This window comes from Brachyhypopomus gauderio, chromosome 3 (assembly GCF_052324685.1).
Source record: "Brachyhypopomus gauderio isolate BG-103 chromosome 3, BGAUD_0.2, whole genome shotgun sequence".
NCBI lineage: Eukaryota > Metazoa > Chordata > Actinopteri > Gymnotiformes > Hypopomidae > Brachyhypopomus > Brachyhypopomus gauderio.
This window is the reverse complement of record NC_135213.1, coordinates 23,572,596-23,594,397: the sequence shown is the minus strand read 5'-3', so window position 1 is coordinate 23,594,397 and position 21,802 is coordinate 23,572,596. Positions and strand designations below refer to the sequence as shown.

At 44.7% G+C, this 21,802-nt stretch overlaps 1 protein-coding gene across 5 annotated transcripts in view; it reads right to left on the bottom strand.

Moving 5' to 3' along the window:
• The window catches only part of ttyh2 (tweety family member 2), a 52,755-nt gene that overhangs the window by 11,734 nt on the left and 19,219 nt on the right, over positions 1 to 21,802 (bottom strand). For all 5 annotated transcript variants that reach the window (XM_077000526.1, XM_077000524.1, XM_077000527.1 and 2 more), the window contains exons 3-4: positions 20,527 to 20,638; positions 670 to 890 (exon numbers count right to left, since the gene is read on the bottom strand). In XM_077000526.1, the coding sequence (XP_076856641.1) occupies positions 670 to 890; positions 20,527 to 20,638 (333 nt within the window). The remainder of the gene's footprint in view (positions 1 to 669; positions 891 to 20,526; positions 20,639 to 21,802) is intronic.

Sequence of the window (21,802 nt, the reverse complement as noted above, 5' to 3'; positions counted from 1 at the left end):
TCAATTTTTCATACACGGAAAGCTGGTCTAAGAAGATTAAGTCAACACTCCCCTACACACACACACACACACACACACACATACACACACACACACACACACACACACACACACACACACACACACACACACACACACACACACACACACACTTCACTCTCCTTACTACACCCTAGTCCTTAAAGCAATGATGTTACAGTAATAGTTACAAGATTAATTTAGGGGTTGACAGAATTACAGGGTTTATTTATTTCTAAGTTCGTATAAGAGGCCTCAGCAGTATATGACTCTTGTGTCCTGTGTGTAAAAATCTTCCTACTAGCTGAGGATTTTGTAGATCTACAGGATGTCACGGCCATGCTTGAATGGAGTCTAATCTGTTGTCATAATCTTAAATCAGTCCATGGAGTCGATCTCACACACACATGCACACACACACACACACACACACACACACACACACACACACACACACACACACACACACACACACACGAAACACATTGAGTGTGAAAGCAGAATCAATACTTGATCATATACCCAATGTTCTGAACACTCTACTGGAATTAATCTCCTGTTTATCTGTAATACTCAACGAAGGCAGTGCGGTGTTTACCTGTAACAATCGACGAAGGCGGTGCAGTGTTTACTATGTAGTGCGGTGTTTACCTGTAATACTCAATGAAGGCAGCGTGGTCGGCGACAGCGCTCAGGTCCACTTTGGCCTGCTCCCAGTCAGGAAGCCCCAGTAGCTGCTTGATGATGTTATCCGACATCTGTTGCATGAACTGCAGTGTCTGCACAAAGTCTCGCCGCGTGGCGAAGATCTCGTCCAATCGGGACAGGTGCTCCTTCAACCCACTCTGCATGCCACCCATAGTGCCCGTCACCTGTTGAGGGGGAACATTTGGCAGTGATGGGCTGTATTCTACATGGTTGTATCCCTGAGGACTGAGAGGGACAGTGATGGGAGGCATCTATCCTGGCTCTAATGCATTTTTGAATATTAAAAGTATTTAAAACCATGATTGGTTAAATGTGGTTCAAGGTTTTAGGATGGGATTGGTTAAAAAACCAGAAATCAAACAAACAAACATTGCACATATTCTCCCATTTGAACTGGAGGACTCTGAAACAGGAAGTTTATGGATCTTGCCCATGTAAACAGAATGATGATCATTCCAGGGTAAATGTGAGGTTACTCCACAGATGGCTTGTGCCCACTGCCCTGGATACCCACACATTAGTGGTCTATAGCACAATGACTCTCATTCAGACTTTGGATTTGGACAGACATGCTAAATGAAGAAGCAGAGTGGGAAGGGTGTGTCGTGGCCATGTGGTGAAGAAGAGGGTTGTTTTCAGTGAGAACAGTGTTTCACTATGTCAGCTCTGTGAGATCGGAGGTCAGCAATTGCTTCTATCTCTCAAGCATGTGCTCTCAGAAACCTCTCAGACAAATCTCATTTAGAAATAGACAGAGAACAAAATGATTTAAGAGCTGGTTCAGGATCAGCTGTTATGGAGTGTAATTGAATAATTGGTTGATGAGGTGACGGGGAGAATACAGATTAGTAGACTGGTAGTCATGTTTCTTTTTTATTTATTTGTTTAATATGTTTATTTATATGTTTATTAATATGTTTATTTGTTTAATATGTTTATATGTTTCAGTGTCTTCTCACTGAAGACCAAACTCATCATCTAACCATATTTTCTCAGTTTTCTTTGAATTACTTTTGTGCAAACTGGAGCAGTTATTTTAGCTCTTCTGACGGCATCTGAGCCCATTAGACTCGAGAGCTGAGGGAAGAAAAGCAGTTTCAGTCCTCTCAACATTTTTCTCCTATAGGAAAATGGAACAATTTGTAGTTTCAAACTGAGAATAATTTGTTCCCTACTGACAACAGACAGATGTGACTATACTCTAACAATACTGACCACAGCTAATTGTGACTATTTTCTAACCCTACTGACAAGACAGATGTGACTATACACTAACCCTACTGACCACACACAGATGTGACTATACTCTAACCATACTGACAAGACAGATGTTACTATACTCTAACCCTACTGACCACAGGCATGTGACTATACTCTAACCCTATTGGCCACAGCAGATGTGACTATATTCTAACCCTACTGACCACAGGCATGTGACTATACTCTAACCATATTGGCCACAGCCAGATGTAACAATTTTCTAACCCTACTGACAAGACAGATGTGACTATACACTAACTCTACTGACCACACACAGATGTGACTATACTCCAACACTACTGACCACAGACAGATGTAACTATACTCTAACCCTACTGACCACAGGCATGTGACTATATTCTAACCCTACTGACAAGACAGATGTGACTATACATTCTCTTACTATGAACCAGCCAACAAAGTGACAGTGACAGGAAGTGTGAAATAATCCTATGGGCAAATCCACATTGTGCATTAACAACAGACAATTTCTGCCAAGCAAAGGCCTCAGCTCTCCATGGTCCTGACCTGGATAACCACTTCAGAGAGGAGAATGAGCGTAACCTACAATCTGAAATAACTCCACATCCAATCTCAACTGCTTATCTTTCTGTATGTCATCAAGTAACCTTTGGTCTGAGTGATGCAAGATCCAGAAACAGTCTTGTTAAAATACATAACCTAGAAGATACTGTATCTAATTATATTTAGTAAAATACCACTCCAAACCTAATTCAACCTTTTTGAGTCTAACTCTGAGACATTTTGTGTATGTACGAGTTTTCTAACCACTACTGGATGGTCAATCCTGGAAGGTTTTCTGTTAAAAGAGCAATGAACGTTGAGCGGTTGGGAGAGGTCACGACCCCCAAATGTCAGTGCTGAGTCAGTGATGACAGCCAACTGTCAGTACTGAGTCAGTGCTGAGTCAGTGCTGATACCCGACTGTCAGTGCTGACACGCGACTGTCTGTCCAAGACAGAATCACAGAAGGAGACTGAGAAGTGCAGAACGAAGAACACATGCTGGAATGGTTCAAGTCATCAATAGTAGTTGAAAGGACAGTGATTACGGGTGCATGTTATGGTGTATAATAAGGGGAACATGCAAAATAAGATAAAATACGCCAATGCTCAAAACATTTATTATTAATAATCAAAATAAGCATGTCTGCCAAACAATAACAGACTAGAAAAACGTCTTTAAATGTGGCTCAGCCAATCAGATGCAAGTACTGGAATTATCCCATTTCTAATAATTTAATTAATTACATTAATGCGTCAAATTCCCATTTGTCAAAATTATGGTGTTTCATAAAAGCAAATGTTGACTTTTCCGGTTACAGAAGGAAGACAGCTGTTACAAACAGCAGACATCAGTTACAGGAATGTCCACTATTTGGCTACAAGACATTTATTATTATTTTATAATATAAAATAAACGTTATTATTTATTAAGACTGAGTGATTCCACAGGTATAGTGCATGTGATCCATTAAGCAACGTTAAAGAAAACACATCCAGTCGTCCCCGAGCTCCATTCCACAACTACTGTACAATTGGCCTTACAGCTGTGGGTGAAGATATCGGGCTGAGATTTCCTTCTGCATTGGTGATCTAACAATTACATTTGAATGGAAACTCTCAAGCATGAAATGGAACAGCTCTAAAATTGTTCCCCACCAATCTCATGTATCTGTTTCTCCTGACTCTGGATCGGAACAACAAGGAAAATAGTTATTTTGGGAAATTAGGTTGTATTCTAGCTTTGCAATTTATGTTTTTCCTCCAGTGAGGGCTGTAATTATTTGACAGATGTGTTCTGATGGATGGATGGATGGATGGATGAGAGAAGCAGAACAAGCATTGTATTGTCATCAGCAAAGACAGAAAGTGGAATGAAGGTAGAAAACTGATGATACTAGGAGGATGTATGTTCAGGATTCAGGATGTGTTGAGGATTCCACATGGTGGTGCAAGGTACCTAAGACTGTCATATTCATACAATCTGACGTGCTTGTTAGATTATTCACTTAATTGTAAGTACAATATGTCAACTTTCTAAGAACTTTATACTGCATATCCAGAACTGAAAGAGGTGTATGTCAGAGTGGAAATCCAGGGTTCTAGCTCCAGGGTTCTAGCTTAGCAAGCTCCACTTGATCAAGCAGCCCCTTAATAAAGGAACAGATTCCACCTATTGTGCAATTTCTGGACATCCTGTTTGTGACACGACTCTACCTTACTGCCGCTGGACGCTGAGGTGAGACAGGCCTCATGTCATACTGTATACCTGCGCCTGTTTCGTCAGCTGGAAAAAAACCATCCAACTTGTACAGTTTCCTTTATAGCTGTGAGCCGGATCAACTTACAGTACAGAGGCCTGTTCCTGGTCATGTAGCTGGCAGAAGCCCAGGGGCGTCAGACCACCAGAGCTCTGAACTTACCAAGCACAGGTCACAGAGCAGAATGTCATGTGCTAGAAACACCCCTGCCCTCTGCACATAACTGATATGATCGTCTAACATAGGAAAACAAAAACATTTAAAAGAGAAACTACTGAACTAAATTAGCCTTTACATTTTCAAAATGAGTTTTTAATAACCTGTAAACGAGGCAATTCAATCTAATATCATATATAACATTGTGATTAATTTTACAAAACTAGTTCCATTATCACCATCATGATTATTATTATTTTTGTTCCCAGTGAACCCATAAAACACTGCAGGTGGGAAACTAAAGCTTTAAGTTTGAAACACCACACTGGGGAACAAGCAAAGTCTTTCACCACTAGCCTTTCACAGTCAGACACATTCCAGCAAACACTTCTTTTGACACACTCACTTATTTCAAATCCAAAGTGAATGCACCCAAATCTATGAGGAAGCTACGGGATTTTTTTAATTTTTTAATAAAATGACAATAAAATGTAAGAGTAAATGTCTAGAGACAGAGAGAGAGACAGACAGAGAGACAGACAGACAATCTGTATGCAGTGCAAGTCTGAAATGTTTTCCAGCAGGGAGTCTTGAACAGTTGAACAGATTGTAAGGCAGGAATTCAGGCCTTTGTGGTAGAGTTCAGGGCTAATGAAGTGAACCGCAGGCAGGGATCGGAGTCCCAGACAATAGCCGCTCTCTGCTCCTACATCATCTATTCCAGCACGCACTGCAGGCGCTGGTCTTTTTCTGTGCCACTCATAACACACTAATGATAAAGTGTGCTCTCAGGAAAAAAAACAAAAATATTACAGAGTATCTGTTTCTGTATCTGTTTCAAAGCTGTTCACGCCTGAGGCTAAGCTATCTTTATTCCTCTGACTCACTCTGAGTGGAGAGGCTGAGGCTGCTGTCTTGTCAAGCTGCTGTCCCGGTTCAGTCCAACAAAGCGGTGGGAAATATCCAGACCTTCAACCCTCTGTGAGTGTTTATCACAGCAAGTACTTCAATCGCCTACATGACTCCATAAACTCTGTAAAATATTGTACCTGTGCAATTGACGGCTAAAGCTTTAACACCCTGAACACCCACAATGTTCCAGATTCATTCTGGAGTCTCATTACATCACTCAACTGAAATGCCTTCATGCATAAAAATGCAATCTGAAATCACTTTGGCATATCCTGTACATTTAGATCTGAAGCACAGCTCTAGGAACTGCATAAAAAGTCAAATGCCAGGCTACAGACTAAACCCAGATCAAGGGAAGGATTTTAGGTGGAGGTCCTAGGAAGGCGTTAGTCTCCTTTATTGACATTTCAATCCCCTTCCTCTCTACCGTTCAGGCTTGTAGCTACTCTCCACGAACCTGAAAGCAGACCACACCACCACACCACACCATAGTCTATGGATGAATCTCTTTATCTCAAAATAAAATTACCTCTGAAAGGTGTGTGTTATGTGGTGGACATGCATAGGTTTAGGGCTAGGTTGTGTATGGCTTTGGTTTTGGCTTTGGCTATGTTATGGTTATAGGTATTTTTTATACTTATGGTTGAAATCTTACAGCAATACACAACCTGTTGAATACAGGCCTAGTTTCCATAATCTTGATCTTGGTACGTCGCTGACATAGTAAATACATACTCTAGAACTTTTCCACAGACACACATGATCAGTGACCTGTTTCCTTCAACTAAGGATCTCTTTTTTCTTCTTTGTTTCTCTCTCTCTCTTTCTCCTACCCAGTATGAGTCAGTAACAGGCTGTCTAATCTCGCTTGGCCTGACATGAAGGAATTTAGCCCATAAACTGACAAAGCAGGATTTGTGTCTTAATGTTGCCATCACATCTACAGGGGAAAGAGGAATGTTTGCAGAGACAGAAGTGAACAGAACTCCAGTTGTGCCCTGGATGGACATCTGAGGCTTCAGAGCTTATGGCCCAAGCAGGGAACTTCAGAAGTAGTATTTTAGGATTGTGTAGTGTGTGAAGGTAGTGTATAGTATCTAAGGGTAGTGTGACAGTCGTGTGTAGTGTCTAAGGTTAGTGTGTGGCAGTAGTATCTAAGGGTAGTGTGTTAGGGTAGTGTGTGACAGTAGTGTGTAGACAGCAGTAGATAATTAGTATTCTAGAGTGGCAGGTGATGCCTCAAGACTTACATAAATCCCAATGTTTGTATTAAGAATACGATAATGTCAACAGGTCACATGGCAGTCATGAATGATTGGTTATGCAATAGAATATGTATTTCCATGTCTTTTTTTATAAAGCAGTGTTTTGGAACATAGTGTCTGACAAGTATGTATGAAGCAAATGCGATCCAGTGAATCATGAGCAAGTTAACAATGCCATAAAGTCTATTTCCATCACACGTGCTGGTGTGTGTGTTTGTATTGCTTGTTGTCGGTAGTAGCTCCTGGATTTCAGGTAGTCATGTTTGACATAGAGGGGTTTACTGCTGCGCCTTCATTGAAGCAGTTCAATTCATGCCGCGGATTTAGTGCTTATAGCTTAATGCCAAATAGCTTTGGCATTAAAGTAAGTCATGTCGTCTAAAAGGTGGAGTTACGGGATGACCTGCTTTGTCAGTTAGTGGACAAGGGGGTGTTGCCTGAGCGAGAGAGTGTAGTGACAGGAAATGTGATCAGTGTTGAGAAAGTGGGCTCCCCTGTGGTGGCTGAAGCTGCAGTGGAACCCCCTAGCGTCTCGCCTGCCCCAGTACTATTAGATACCCTATTAGATGACGATTTGCCTGAAGGTGCGGCATCGAAATGGACTAAGATCATTTGGCCGCTCCTGCTTCAATGTACCTGTAGGCCCAAGGTGTAATTTTGGCATTGCCTATTGAGAAATGTTTGGAATATGATGTGTTACAGGCATGAATGAATGAATGAATGAATGAATGTTCAACTTATAAAGCGCCTTTCTAGATACTCAAGGTCGCTTTACAATTTTAACACAGGTACAACTCTTACACTACCATTCACACACCGGCGAGAAGCGGCAGCCAATTGCACACAGTGTACTCTCTACCAGGATCCACAGCCCCCTGGGGGACTGAATGGGGTGCTGGAAGGGGAGAGAGGACAGACCCTAGAGACAGAGCACCATCCACCACTGGGCATACAAACACACACATTCATGCGCAGACACTCAGACAACTGCTTTTTATTGAACATGAAGACACACAGACACACTCAGAAAGAATTTGTCAGGGAATTAGGGAAGGCCAATTTACCTCGCATACGAGTTAGTACCTAAAACATACTGTCAACAGTTCAGAACCCATGCGAAGTGTAAAATGGACACAAATTAAGTGTTATATCGCAATCTATCGCCGGTGGTTGGCGACAGAGCGAATTAGTAACTCATTGAATCATAGATGTGGATCAGAGGTAAATAAACTAGATTTTTTTTCGGCGTGAGATATCGGAAGTGTGGCGTGAGAGCGTGTGAAAACGGTCAAATGCGTGTGTCTCACACTCAATGCGTAAGAGTTGGCAACCCTGCATCAGTATTTATTAACGTTGATGTGTGCTGTGTCGCGTTATCCCAAAGCCATTCTCTTACGTTTGATAAAAGCTAAAGCTGTGATTAAGGCCTTGATAAATGCCTCGCTATAGTCAAACTGACCAAGATTCGTTTTGGCAGACGTTTTAAACACAAAACATTGAGTGCCCACCATCCTGAATCACAGGGTGTGTGAGAGATTCCATCAGTCCTTAAAGTCCATGTTAAGGAAGAACTGTTTGGAAACTGGTTTGCGATTGGGATGAGGGTGTTCCTTTGGTTTTATTTGCAGTGAGAGACCGTACAGGAGTCTCTTGGTTTTAGTCCAGCCCAACCTGTAATCAGACATACTGTACAAGGACCTTTGAAGCTTTTAAAAGAGAAATGGTTTAACAATGACTCTCTTTGAATCTTCTTAAATATGTGAGTCAGTTTAAGCATCGTCTGCATTTTGCCTGTGCTATGGCAAAGAAAGTACTAGTGAGAGTACAAGATAAAATGAAAAGGGCTTATGATAAATGAGTTGTTGCATGTTCATTTCAACCAGGAGAGGAGGATTTGGTGTTGTCTTTGGCTACCTCTTTGGAAGCAAGATTCTTTGGTCCTTAACCAATTGCATCTAAGTTAAGTGACAAATTATATGATTCAAACACCTGATCGGAGGCGTAAATCCTGTGTGTGCCATATCAAAATGTTAAAGCAATTTACATCACACTCTTCACCTAAAGTTGAAATTCACAGCTGTTGAAATTGTTTCTTCTCAAAGGGTCGGACAAGAAGAGGATGACATATCTCCCTCAGTACCCATGCTGGTTGCTCATTTGCCAAATTCTGCCATTTTAAAAGACCTGGATGAGTTTTTATCAGGTCTTACGTCAGTTTAGTAAGCATCAATAAATCAATTGACTATGTTATCCTGTTCTATTTTTCTGATATTCTTGTTCAGACCACCAGGATAGTACATAATACTGATGTGGGCGATTAATATTGATGTGGGTGATTTAAACTTGCGTGTATGCAAGCTGAAGTAAAGTATTGGTTGAGATTGGTCTAGCCATTCTAAGTTATAGTCCTTGGAGTTCACCTTGCATAGTCATTCCAAAACCTGATGGTACTGAACGATTTTGTTCTGACTATCGAAAGGTAAATGCAATTTCTTGTTCTGATGCATTTGCTTTGCCAATTGGAAATGTAGATGACAATGTCGACAGAATTGGTTTGGCTCAATATGAGAGCAAGTAAGATCTTTTAAATGGTTTCTAGCAAGTTCTTTACTGACTTGGACTTGGAATTGGACTTGAGCTTTAAGACTTGAAATCCTTATTTTAACATAATATATGAGTAATATAGAATCACATAACTGGATCATTTTGTATTAAATGGTGCTGTAAAATGTGAACTGCTCAGCTCAGTTTATCTGTAACCAACCGGGGGAGAGGGGGAGGGGTGCAGCAGCATTGAATTTGTGCGGAGATGACAAGCAACATGCTCCCAAAAATTATCCTGTTCAATTATAAAGATTATGCTGTTGTGAATAAAATAAGAACTGCGACATGCAAGACATGTGGAGTCAGGATAAGAGATGGAGATGCAACCACTTCAAACTTTGTTCGACATTTGAGGCTGCACAAACAAAAGTAAGACTCTGCTATGAATATTTCACATAATGCTATGTCGAAAATAAACTTTTACAAGGGTCCACATGAACAACTTGACTTGTGTGAGCGGTTGGCACCAACGATAATTCGAAAGCGGGGGGGGTGGGAAGGAGGTTTAGGTGACGACGACATCTCACTCGAACCGAAACACTCAAACGCCTAACGTTAGTTTGACTAACTTTATATACTGCTAATCAACTGCATCAATTGTGTTAAATATTGAAATTACATCTGGTGACTTGACTAGGACTTGAAGTTTAAGACTTGGGACTTGACTCGAGACTTGCTTGTATTGACTTGGGACTTGACTCGAGACTTGATTGTGAAGATTTGAGACTTACTTGTTACTTGCAACTTAGTGACTTGTTCACATGTCTGGAAATTTCCAACTACTCAGTGTGAACTATGATGATTCTTGGGGATAGCTGGTTATTATTGTGGATTTTGTCAAAAGTTTGCTTCTGTGGTGTCACCTCTTATAAATTTGCTAAAAAAGTCAGTGAAGTTTACACGGTCATCAGATTGCCAACATGCTTTTAACAGTGTAAAGGCATTGCTATGTTCTCCCGTGCTGGCAGCTCCGGATTTTGAGCATCCTTTTAAATTGGAGGTGGATGCCAGTAATGTCAGCGCTGGGGCTGTTTTATTGCAGGAAGATGATTTGGGAATAGACTGTTTGGTATCGTATTTTTTGAAAAACTTCAATTCTTATCAGGTAAACTATTCGACAACTGAAAAAGACACTGGCTTTATTATTAGCATTGAAATACTGAGGTATACATAAGCTCAAGTGTGCAGCCCTTGTTAGTCTACACCAGGCGTACTCAACTAAATTTGTCCGCGGTCCAATTTTGGCAGATACCTGTGACCTGAGGTCTGGTGCGGCGGGGGGTGGCGAACGTAAGTTGTTGAGCTGGGGGGGGGGGGGGGGGGGGGGGGGGCACGGTGCGCGAACGGTGGAGGCGTTTATACTTTCGCGAGCGTCACTGCAGTGTTCTCCGAAACGATAGACGTTTTGTCCGAAACGATATGTGGTAGAAACACCCCTCAAAACAGGGTAATGAGCATTTACCTGACCAATTTTAATGTTGCTATATGTTTCAGGTTTGAAAAGTGCTGGAATTTAGGTTAAAGTACTTTAAAATGCTTGAAATTGTAACTACTTGGTTTCACTGACTGAATAGTTCTCTTGTATTAGGTTAACAAATACGAGCCTCTTGTAATTCCAGGACGAAACATGAGAGACCGTGAAGACGTGAAGATTTTTTTTTTGAAAATAAACAACCATTAAATAATGTGATAAAAAGCGAATTATTTCGAGTATATGTATAAATATTTACCTTAATTATGTTTAACATGCTGGGAAATATTGAAATGGACCTTGAAAGTGACGTACAAGTGCTTTAATTCCACCTTATAAAGGTGTATGAACCCTGAAAACGTGACTTTGTTCATTGCGCTGAAGCGTGGCGCGAAGTTACAAAATTCGAGAGGTGCACGACCTCTCGAACCGACAGCGCGCGAGGCACTTGCGCACACGCGGAGCCACAGCGATTACGTCATTTTCGCCGCGCGGACCCTCGCGCCGCACGCGAAGCGTCAACCAGGCAGGCTTGTTGTTGAGCAGGGGGGGGGGGGGGGGGGGGGGACGTAAGTTGTTGAGCGGGGGTGGCAAACGTAACACTCGTGACGGAGTGTTTTTTCAATAGCCCTGAAATAAATGCTACGGTTTTGTTTTGGTCCGTATCCAGTTAATCAGGAATGAGATTGGGTCCGGACAAGACTGCGTTCGGGTCCGGATCCGGACCGCGGTCCGCCAGTTGAGTACCCCTGGTCTACACTGACAAAAATTGCATGTACACTTCATATCAAAGATTCATATATACAGTGGAGAAAATAAGTATTTCGTCAGTCACCAATTGTGCAAGTTTTCCCACTTAAAAAGATGAGAGAGGCCGGTAATTGACATCATAGGTAGACCTCAACTATGAGAGATAAAATGTGAAAAAAAATTGAGAAAATCATTTTGTCTGACTTTTAAAGAATTTATTTGCAAATAATGGTGGAAAATAAATATTTCGTCAATAACAAAAGTTCATCTCAATACTCTGTTGTATATCCTCTGTTGGCAATGACAGAGGTCAAATGTTTTCTGTAAGTCTTCACAAGGTTGGCACACACTGTTGCTGGTATGTTGGCCCATTCCTCCATGCAGATCTCCTCTAGAGCAGTGATGTTTTGGGGCTGTCGGCGGGCAACACGGACTTTTAACTCCCTCCAAAGGTTTTCGATGGGGTTGAGATCGGGAGACTGGCTAGGCCACTCCAGTACTTTGAAATGTTTCTTACGAAGCCACTCCTTTGTTGCCCTGGCAGTGTGCTTGGGATCATTATCATGCTGAAAGACCCAGCCACGTTTCATCTTCATTGCCCTTGCTGATGGAAGGAGGTTTGCACCCAAAATCTCACAATACATGGCCCCATTCATTCTTTCATGTACATGGACCAGTCGTCCTGGTCCCTTTGCAAAGAAACAGCTCCAAAGCATGATGTTGCCACCCCCATGCTTCATAGTTGGTATGGTGTTCTTTGGATGCAACTCAGCATTCACTGTCCTACAAACATGACGAGTTGTGTTTTTACCAAATAGTTCTACTTTGGTTTCATCTGACCATATGACATTCTCCCAATACTCTTCTGGAACATCCAAATGCTCTCTAGGAAACTTCAGACGTGCCTGGATATGGACTGGCTTAAGCAGGGCGACACGTCTGGCACTGCAAGATCTGAGTCCCTGGCGTCATAGTGTGTTGGTGATGGTAGCCTTTGTAACGTTGGTCCCAGCTTTCTGCAGGTCATTCACTAGATCCCCCCTTGTGGTTCTGGGATTTTTTCTCACCGTTCTTGTGATCATTTTGACCCCCCGGGCTGAGATCTTGCGTGGAGCCCAAGATCAAGGGAGATTAGTAGTGGTCTTGTAGGTCTTCCATTTTCTGATTATTGTTCCCACAGTAGATTTCTTCACACCAAGCTGCTTGCAGATTCAGTCTTCCCAGCCTGGTGCAGGTTTACAATTCGGTTTCTGGTGTCCTCCGACAGCTCTTTCGTCTTCACCATAGTGGAGTTTGGAGTGTGACTGTTTAAGGTTGTGGGCAGGTGTCTTTTATACTGTTAACGACTTCAAACAGGTGCCATTAATACAGGTAATGAGTGGGGGATAGAGGAGCCTCTTAAAAAAGAAGTTACAGGTCTGTGACAGCCAGAAATCTTGCTTGTTTGTAGGTGACCAAATACTTATTTTCCACCATTATTTGCAAATAAATTCTTTAAAAGTCAGACAAAATGATTTTCTCAATTTTTTTTCACATTTTGTCTCTCATTTTGTCTCTCTCATCTTTTTAAGTGGGAGAACTTAAATATATATAATATATATATATATATTAGGCCTGTGTTGAAAAAAACTATTTTCCGATTCAGAATCGATTCGCATATGATGATCTGATAATCGATTCGTACGTCCAAAGATCGATTTTTTAGTGAACTTTTACCCCCGCCTCGTCACTGAATTCACGCAGGCGCGCTCGGTCTAACTAACTGTAAAACAACATGGCGTCGGACAGTGACGGTAACGACGAGTCAAATTGGCAATATAAAAACAGAAGGACAGTTTATCCAGTGTCAGTGACTATTTACAGTTAGTCCATGTCACTGACAGTTTACCCAGTGTTTTTACAGCTTAAAAAAGTTGGAAATGTTCTTGTAACGTTGGGCGCAAGGCGATGGACACAGAATCCTTTGCACTTTCCAAATGGTTACGTTTATTAAATTTACCGAAGCGCAGACAGCGCACATAAAACACGTTTACATAGAACATGTGTGACTCAAACAAGACGAGCACAGGACGCTGCGTGAACGCACATTAAATAGACAAACCACATAAACCCCCAGTGATGACGAGACGAGCCACAGGTGAGACCAGTGACTGTATATACGGTCTCTGGGTGAGACGGATTATCACAAGACGCACCCGCGGAGACGACAGACGATTAGACGCAGACAACGTTAACACACGCCCAAAAGGGAGGGGTCGGGGACCGTAACGTGACAGTTCTGTTCTTATATTCGCACTTTAAAGAAAAATACACGTTTACATTTTATACTTTCAGTTTATTAAGTGTGAGCACTTATAAAAGTGCATTTGGTAGCAACAGCTTTTGGGTGAATTCTTAATTATTTCAATCATAATAATAATGCACTGGTTAGTGTCCCAGTAGGAATCCACTGTTGCAGATATAGACACCTCAAAGATGTCCTCTGTTTATTGTCCTGGATTACCTTTCTTGAAGGTAGATTTATGATGACCCTTTTCACCAGTCTTCCAGCCATCAGTAACTACCAACTACCAGTAACTATTTGCTGATTAATATCGATATAATACTAGTTTTAACATGTTGCTTTTGTACATAGTCAGGAAACAGCTCAAATACATTTTTAATAACACTAAACCCCGAATTGGATCGAATCGGATCGAATCGATTAAATCGGATTAAATCAAAATAAATCGATTCTTAATCTTCAGAATTGGAATCGGATCGATTCTTGGAATTTGAATCGATACTCAGCCCTAATATATATATATATATATATATATATATATATATATATATATATATATATATATATATATATATATATATTACACATACATACACAGTGTCAGGAATGGCAATCACGCCCGTGACCGCCAGAGGGCGCCATCACCCGAATATTGATCTGCACACCTGAACCTGATCGGCTACTCAATCACGCCCTACTTAAGGACTCTGCTCACACAGACCAGTGCGAAGTATTGCCTCCCCGTGTAGCATTACCAAGCCGTATTTACTATCCTGTCTGCATTCCTGGTTACCGATCCTAGCTCTGCCCTCTTGTCTTACGCCTGTTTGCCTAGCCCTTCTGTACCTCTGCCTGCTGCTATTGGACTGTCCTGGTTTTTTGACTCTCTGCCTGGTTTTTTGACACGAACAGCTACTCAACCAACTGGTATCCGCTGTTGATGGCTTGTCTCGCACGCTACAAGGTCTCTCCCTTACTACTGCCCAGTCAGCTGCGCCTCAGCCCTCGCCACCGCCTGTTCCCTCACCACCTGTTTCAGACCCCAGTCTGGGGCACTCCGCCCCTGTGCGTCTAGCGATCCCCGATAAGTACGATGGGTCCCCAGGTTTCTGTCAGGGGTTTCTGTTACAATGCTCGTTGTATTTTAGTATGTTGCCTACAGCCTTTCCTTCTGAAGCCGCAAAGATCGCATTCGTCATGTCACTGCTTACTGGGAGAGCCCTCAAGTGGGCTACGGCAGTTGGGGGTACGGCCACTACAGGTCAGACTTATGCTGCATTCGAACTCAGGTTCAAAGAAGTCTTCGACCACTCAGAAACAGGTCGTGACCCAGGGGAACAACTCCTGCGCCTCCGCCAAGGTCGGTCGTCTGCTACAGAACACTCCCTGCAGTTCCGCACCCTCGCCGCAGCCAGCGGCTGGGACGAGAAAGCCCTACTTACCGTGTATCGCCAGAGTTTGTCTGACACGCTCCGAGCTGAACTAGCATGTAAGGACGACAACTTGTCGTTAGATGATTTGATACGCCTGTCTATCAGGCTAGATAATCTGATTCGGTCACGGAGGAGTTCTGCCGTAGCCACCACAGCCCCAGTATCCCCCTCGTCTACCCAGCCTGAACCCATGGAAGTGGGACGCGCTCGCCTGTCACAGACCGAAAGACAACGGCGCGTCCAGGACAGACTCTGCTTATACTGTGGCGAATCAGGTCATTTCAGAGCAAACTGCCCCGCGTTGAGTGGCGGAGCGACTGCTCGAAGGGTGAGTCCTGTTATCTCCTTACCCTACGACATACGTAAGATGACTCTGCCTGTAGAAGTAATGTGGGGTGTTTCTGCGCCTGTTGTTGCAGCCCTGGTAGATTCGGGAGCAGCGGGAAATTTTATCGACCATCAGTTCGCGACCCATCTGTCTGTTCCCCTGATTCCGTGTACTACTCCTCTCCATATCAAAGGGATCGACGGCAAACCTGTCGGATCGGGTGCAGTCACCGAACGCACCATTCCAGTCAGCGTGCGAGTGGGTCTGTTACACACTGAGACGGTGTCATTTCACGTCATACACTCCCCAGAACATCCCGTAGTGTTGGGGTTTCCCTGGTTAGCTCAACATAACCCCACCATTTCATGGTCGTCAGGAGAACTGGTTAAATGGAGCAAAAAGTGTCACGAGTGTTGCCTACATACAGCAGTCAGAACGACTAACATTGAAAGCCCTATCGTCCAGACTACTGTTAGTCTCCCTCCTGAGTATGCTGACTTCTCCGACGTCTTTAGCAAAACTAACGCTGCTACTCTGCCCCCACATCGTCCCTCTGATTGTGCTATTGAGTTGATGCCCGGTGCGATTCCCCCCAGAGGGCGGGCGTACCCGTTATCGATTCCTGAGACAAAAGCCATGAAGGAATACGTGGAAGAGGCGTTACAACTGGGCTACATTCGCCCCTCTGTGTCACCTGCAGCGGCTGGTTTCTTTTTTGTGGAGAAGAAGGACGGTGGGTTACGCCCCTGTATAGACTATCGCGGTCTAAACGCTGTGACGGTAAAAAACTCATATCCTCTCCCCTTGGTGCCTGCTGCAGTGGAGCAGTTACGTCGGGCCACTGTGTTTACTAAGCTCGATTTGCGCAGCGCATACAATCTTGTACGTGTAAAGGAGGGGGACGAATGGAAAACAGCGTTTATCACTTCAAACGGACACTACGAATACCTAGTTATGCCATACGGTTTGGCCAACGCCCCCTCAGTGTTCCAAGCTTTCATGAATGACGTTTTCAGAGAATTGCTTAATCGCTGTGTTATAGTTTATATTGATGACATCCTGATTTATTCAGAAACCCCAGAGGACCACGTCGTGCATGTCAGAGAAGCGTTGCAGCTCCTTAGAGAAAATCACTTGTACGCCAAACTGGAGAAATGTGCCTTTCATACTACGGGTGTGCACTTTTTGGGCTATCACACTAGTCGTCAGGGGGTGGCTATGGACACCGGCAAGGTGGGAGCTGTGCGTGATTGGCCGCGACCCCGGTCGGTTAAAGAACTCCAGAGGTTTTTGGGTTTTGCCAATTTTTATAGGCATTTTATTCGCAATTACAGTCTGGTTGCTGCGCCCCTCACGTCTTTGCTAAGGGGGTCTCCGAAAAAGCTGCCGTGGACTCAGGCAGCGGAGGGCGCCTTCTCGCAGTTGAAGCGGAGGTTCAGTTCTGCTCCGATTCTGAAGCACCCTGACCCCGCGCTCCCTTTCGTAGTGGAGGTGGATGCTTCGGACACCGGCATAGGGGCCATTCTGTCGCAACGTCATGGGTCGCCCCCGAAGCTCCACCCCTGTGCCTTCTTCTCACGTAAGCTCTCTTCCGCGGAGCGGAATTACGATGTGGGCAACAAGGAGTTGTTGGCGGTGAAGGCTGCGTTGGAGGAGTGGCGACATTGGTTGGAGGGGGCGTCGCACCCTTTTTTGATCCTGACCGACCACAAGAACCTCGAGTACATCAAGGCGGCGAAGCGGCTGAACGCGCGACAGGCGAGGTGGGCTCTCTTTTTCACTCGCTTTAACTATGTCATCACTTTCAGGCCAGGATCGAAGAACACCAAGGCAGACGCGCTCTCCCGTCTCTATGAGGGAAGCGACACGTCGGAGCCTCCCAAGGCGATCATCCCGGCCTCCATGGTGGTTGCTCCCGTTCAGTGGGACCTGGATACACAGATCCGGACTGCTCACCGTGATGAACCTGCTCCTGCCGAGTGTCCCCGGGGTAAGACCTATGTGCCTACTACACACCGTCAGGAGTTGATGCAGTGGGTACACACAGCCCCGACCTCTGGGCATCCGGGTATCCTGCGGACCGTGGAACTGCTTCAGAGAAAGTACTGGTGGCCTGAGCTCCTGAAGGATGTGAAGGACTTCGTAAACCGATGCGACATTTGTGCTCGTTGTAAGACCCCCCGACGCCTGCCAGCAGGGCTACTGGTGCCTCTACCTATCCCTCAGCGGCCCTGGTCGCATCTCTCTGTTGATTTTGTGACTGATCTCCCCAGGTCCCAAGGAAACACCTGCATCCTGGTGGTGATAGATCGGTTTTCAAAGGGTTGCCGACTGATCGCTCTGCCTAAGCTGCCTACTGCCATGGAGACGGCTGAGGCTATCTTCTCCCATGTATTCCGGCTTTATGGGCTTCCTGAGGACATAGTGTCAGACCGGGGACCCCAGTTCACGTCTCGGGTATGGCAGGCGTTCTGTAAACTGTTGAATATCTCAGTGAGCCTGACGTCGGGGTATCATCCCCAGAGCAACGGGCAGGCGGAGCGTCTGAACCAGGAGATTGGCCGCTTCCTCAGGTCCTACTGCAGCGACAGGCAGGGGGAGTGGAGTCGTTTCCTGCCCTGGGCAGAGTATGCCCAGAACTCTCTCACCCACTCATCCACCGGTCTAACCCCTTTCCAGTGTGTCCTAGGTTTCCAGCCTCCCATGTTCCCATGGTCGGGGGAACCTTCAGATCTCCCTGCAGTGTCTGACTGGTTTCGTCACAGCAAACGGACCTGGGAGGCGGCCCATGTGAGACTCCGAATGGCTATCCGCCACCAGAAGATCCAGGCCGACCGCCACAGACGGGCGGCTCCCGTGTACTCACCTGGCCAGATGGTGTGGCTTTCCACCAAGGACCTCCGTCTGAAGACACCATGCCGGAAGTTGAACCCCCGCTACGTGGGGCCTTTCGAGGTCCTGGCTCAGGTTAACCCCGTTTCCTACAAGCTTAAACTTCCTCCTACTTACCGTATCTCGTCCACCTTTCATGTCTCGTTGCTTAAGCCTGCACAGCCCTCCAGTCTGTCTCCTGACCTGCAGTCGTCCCCGCCACCTCCGCTGGACATCGACGGTGGCCCGGCCTACTGGGTGAACGAGCTCCTGGACTCCCGCAGACGGGGGCGTGTGTTGCAGTACTTGGTGGACTGGGAAGGGTACGGACCTGAGGAGCGCAGCTGGGTCGACGCCCACAAGGTCCTGGATCCCTCCATACTCCGTGACTTCCATGCTGCCCACCCGGATCGCCCTGCGCCGCGGCCCCGGGGCCGTCCCCGTCGTCGTGTCTCTCGGGTGGCTGGAGCCACCCGTTCAGGGGGGGCTGATGTCAGGAATGGCAATCACGCCCGTGACCGCCAGAGGGCGCCATCACCCGAATATTGATCTGCACACCTGAACCTGATCGGCTACTCAATCACGCCCTACTTAAGGACTCTGCTCACACAGACCAGTGCGAAGTATTGCCTCCCCGTGTAGCATTACCAAGCCGTATTTACTATCCTGTCTGCATTCCTGGTTACCGATCCTAGCTCTGCCCTCTTGTCTTACGCCTGTTTGCCTAGCCCTTCTGTACCTCTGCCTGCTGCTATTGGACTGTCCTGGTTTTTTGACTCTCTGCCTGGTTTTTTGACTCTCCTTTTTGCCTTGCCCTTTTTGTACTGTTGCCTGCCTTCCCTACGGGGTCTGCTCAGTCCTTGTGTTTGATTAAAACTCCTGTTATTCCACCTGCGTATGGATCCCTCACTACCTTCGGGTACGCCACCGTTACACACAGGGGTTGGACAATGAAACTGAAACACCTGGCTTTAGACCACAATAATTTATTAGTATGGTGTAGGGCCTCCTTTTGCGGTCAATACAGCGTCAATTAGTCTTGGGAATGACATATACAAGTCCTGCACAGTGCTCAGAGGGATTTTAAGCGATTCTTCTTGCAGGATAGTGGCCAGGTCACTACGTGATGCTGGTGGAGGAAAACGTTTCCTGACTCGCTCCTCCAAAACACCCCAAAGTGGCTCAATAATATTTAGATCTGGTGATTGTGCAGGCCATGGGAGATGTTCAACTTCACTTTCATGTTCATCAAACCAATCTTTCACCAGTTTTGCTGTGTGTATTGGTGCATGTCATCCTGATACACGGCACTGCCTTCAGGATACAATGTTTAAAGCATTGGATGCACATGGTCCTCCAAAAGTCCATGGCAGTGATGCGGCCATCTAGCACAAGTATTGGGCCAAGGGAATGCCATGATATGGCAGCTCAAACCATCACTGATCCACCCCCATGCTTCTCTTTGGGCATGCGACAGTCTGGGTGGTACGCTTTGGGGCTTCTCCACACCGAAATTCTCCACACCGATGTGGGGAAAACAGTAAAGGTGGACTCATCAGAGAACAATACATGTTTCACATTGTCCACAGCCCAAGATTTGTGCTCCTTGCTCCATTTAAACCTTTAAAACATTTGGCATTGGCATGAGTGACCAAAGGTTTGGCTATAGCAGCTCGGCCATGTATACTGACCCTGTGGAGCTCCCGGCTGACAGTTTTCGTTGGAAATAGGAGATTTGAGGTGCACATTTAATTCTGTTTGATTTAGGCAGCCGTGGTTTTATGTTTTTTGGATACAATCTGGGTTCAATCCCTTTCAGACAGCTTCCTCTTGTGTCCACAAGAGGTTCGTCCTTCTCCACCAACAATTTTGGTCCTCTTTTGAACTCTGGTATGTCACCCATAATGTTGTGTGTATTGCAATATTTTGAGCAAAACGGTGCTCTTACCCTACTAATTGAACCTTCATACTCTGCTGTAACTGGTGCAATGTGCAATTAATGAAGATTGGCCACCAGGCTGGTCCAATTTAGCCATGAAACCTCCCACACTTAAATGACAGGTGTTTCAGTTTCATTATACAACCCCTGTATGTATGTATATATATACATACACATACAGGGGTCCCCGTGATCAAATTTATTTTTAGGTGCAGTGCTGGACAACGAGCAGCATCTACTCACCAGGTTCTCCACGCCTGCCAACGTGTGATTAGCATTGTACAGGGAGTAGGTCAGTTGGTACACACCATCGTTGGTCTCACTGTTGCCATAGAAACCCACTCCGACAGCAACGCTATAAACAGAGAGGAACAAGGAGATGTTTTATTTCATCATCACTGCTCTGCTACCATCACTACCATACACACTACCCACTAGGTTAAGCCAGTGGTTCCCGAACTTAGATGAGAATATAGATTAGAATATTTTTGAGCCCCCCCATATTGACACATGCGCACATGTTTTACTTCCAAGCTCTGCGCACCACCTAGGGGGCGCGCCCCCCACTTTGGGAACCACTGGGTTAAGCTATGATCATGCGGGCTAGCTACTTGTGTAGCTGGACATGTGTAATCTATGATTATGCAGGATATCCAACAGTAGCTAGGCTAAGCTAGGGACACACAGAATATCCAATAGCATCGAGACTAGGACAGGATCATACAGGTAATCCAATAGCAGCTAGGCTAATAAAAACAGTGGATAAGAAATAATACAGTGTAATGTCATAACACTCGTCATATTATTACAACACTGTATTGATGCACTGAATCAATGAATAATATTTATATTTATTATTTATTGAGAATTCAAACTAAATAAAAATATTCAGGAGATACCACAGATGATGCCTTTCATGTTCAAGACTGTTGACAAGAGGACACTTGTGTGTTAAGGTTTTTTTGTTGGTGGTGTTTGTTACAATAATACAAATTCTAAAGTATGATGCACTTAACTATTTTATGAAATGTAATACATGATAATGTTTGCCAGTGACATGGCACAAGCCATGCCAGTTAAAACATGGTATTTATTCCAAAATAAGGCATGACACCAGAAAACAATAGGGTTGTTTACTCCTGGGGCTGTTCGTTCCGGAAGAACAGGGATTATTCTACAATAATCTCTCCAGAAGAACAGGGATGATTCTACAGTAATCTCACCGGAAAAACTGGCACATTTCTACAGTAATCTTACTAGAATAACAGCGATGTAGACACAGAATGCAAACCGCACACCATAACTCTGTACCCTGCTAACAAGCACTCCCAACTCTAACCCATCCTCCCTGCACCCATCATCCTCTCCACACTAAAGGCTCCCTGGAGATCCTCATCTGGCTCTGCCTCCATAAAAAGCCCTTTTACCTCCGCTTTCAACTAAGTGCAGTGCTAACTGTTCCCAGTCTCATCACAGGATACTGCAGAAGCACTTCTACTGCATGCTATAAAAGGTCGCC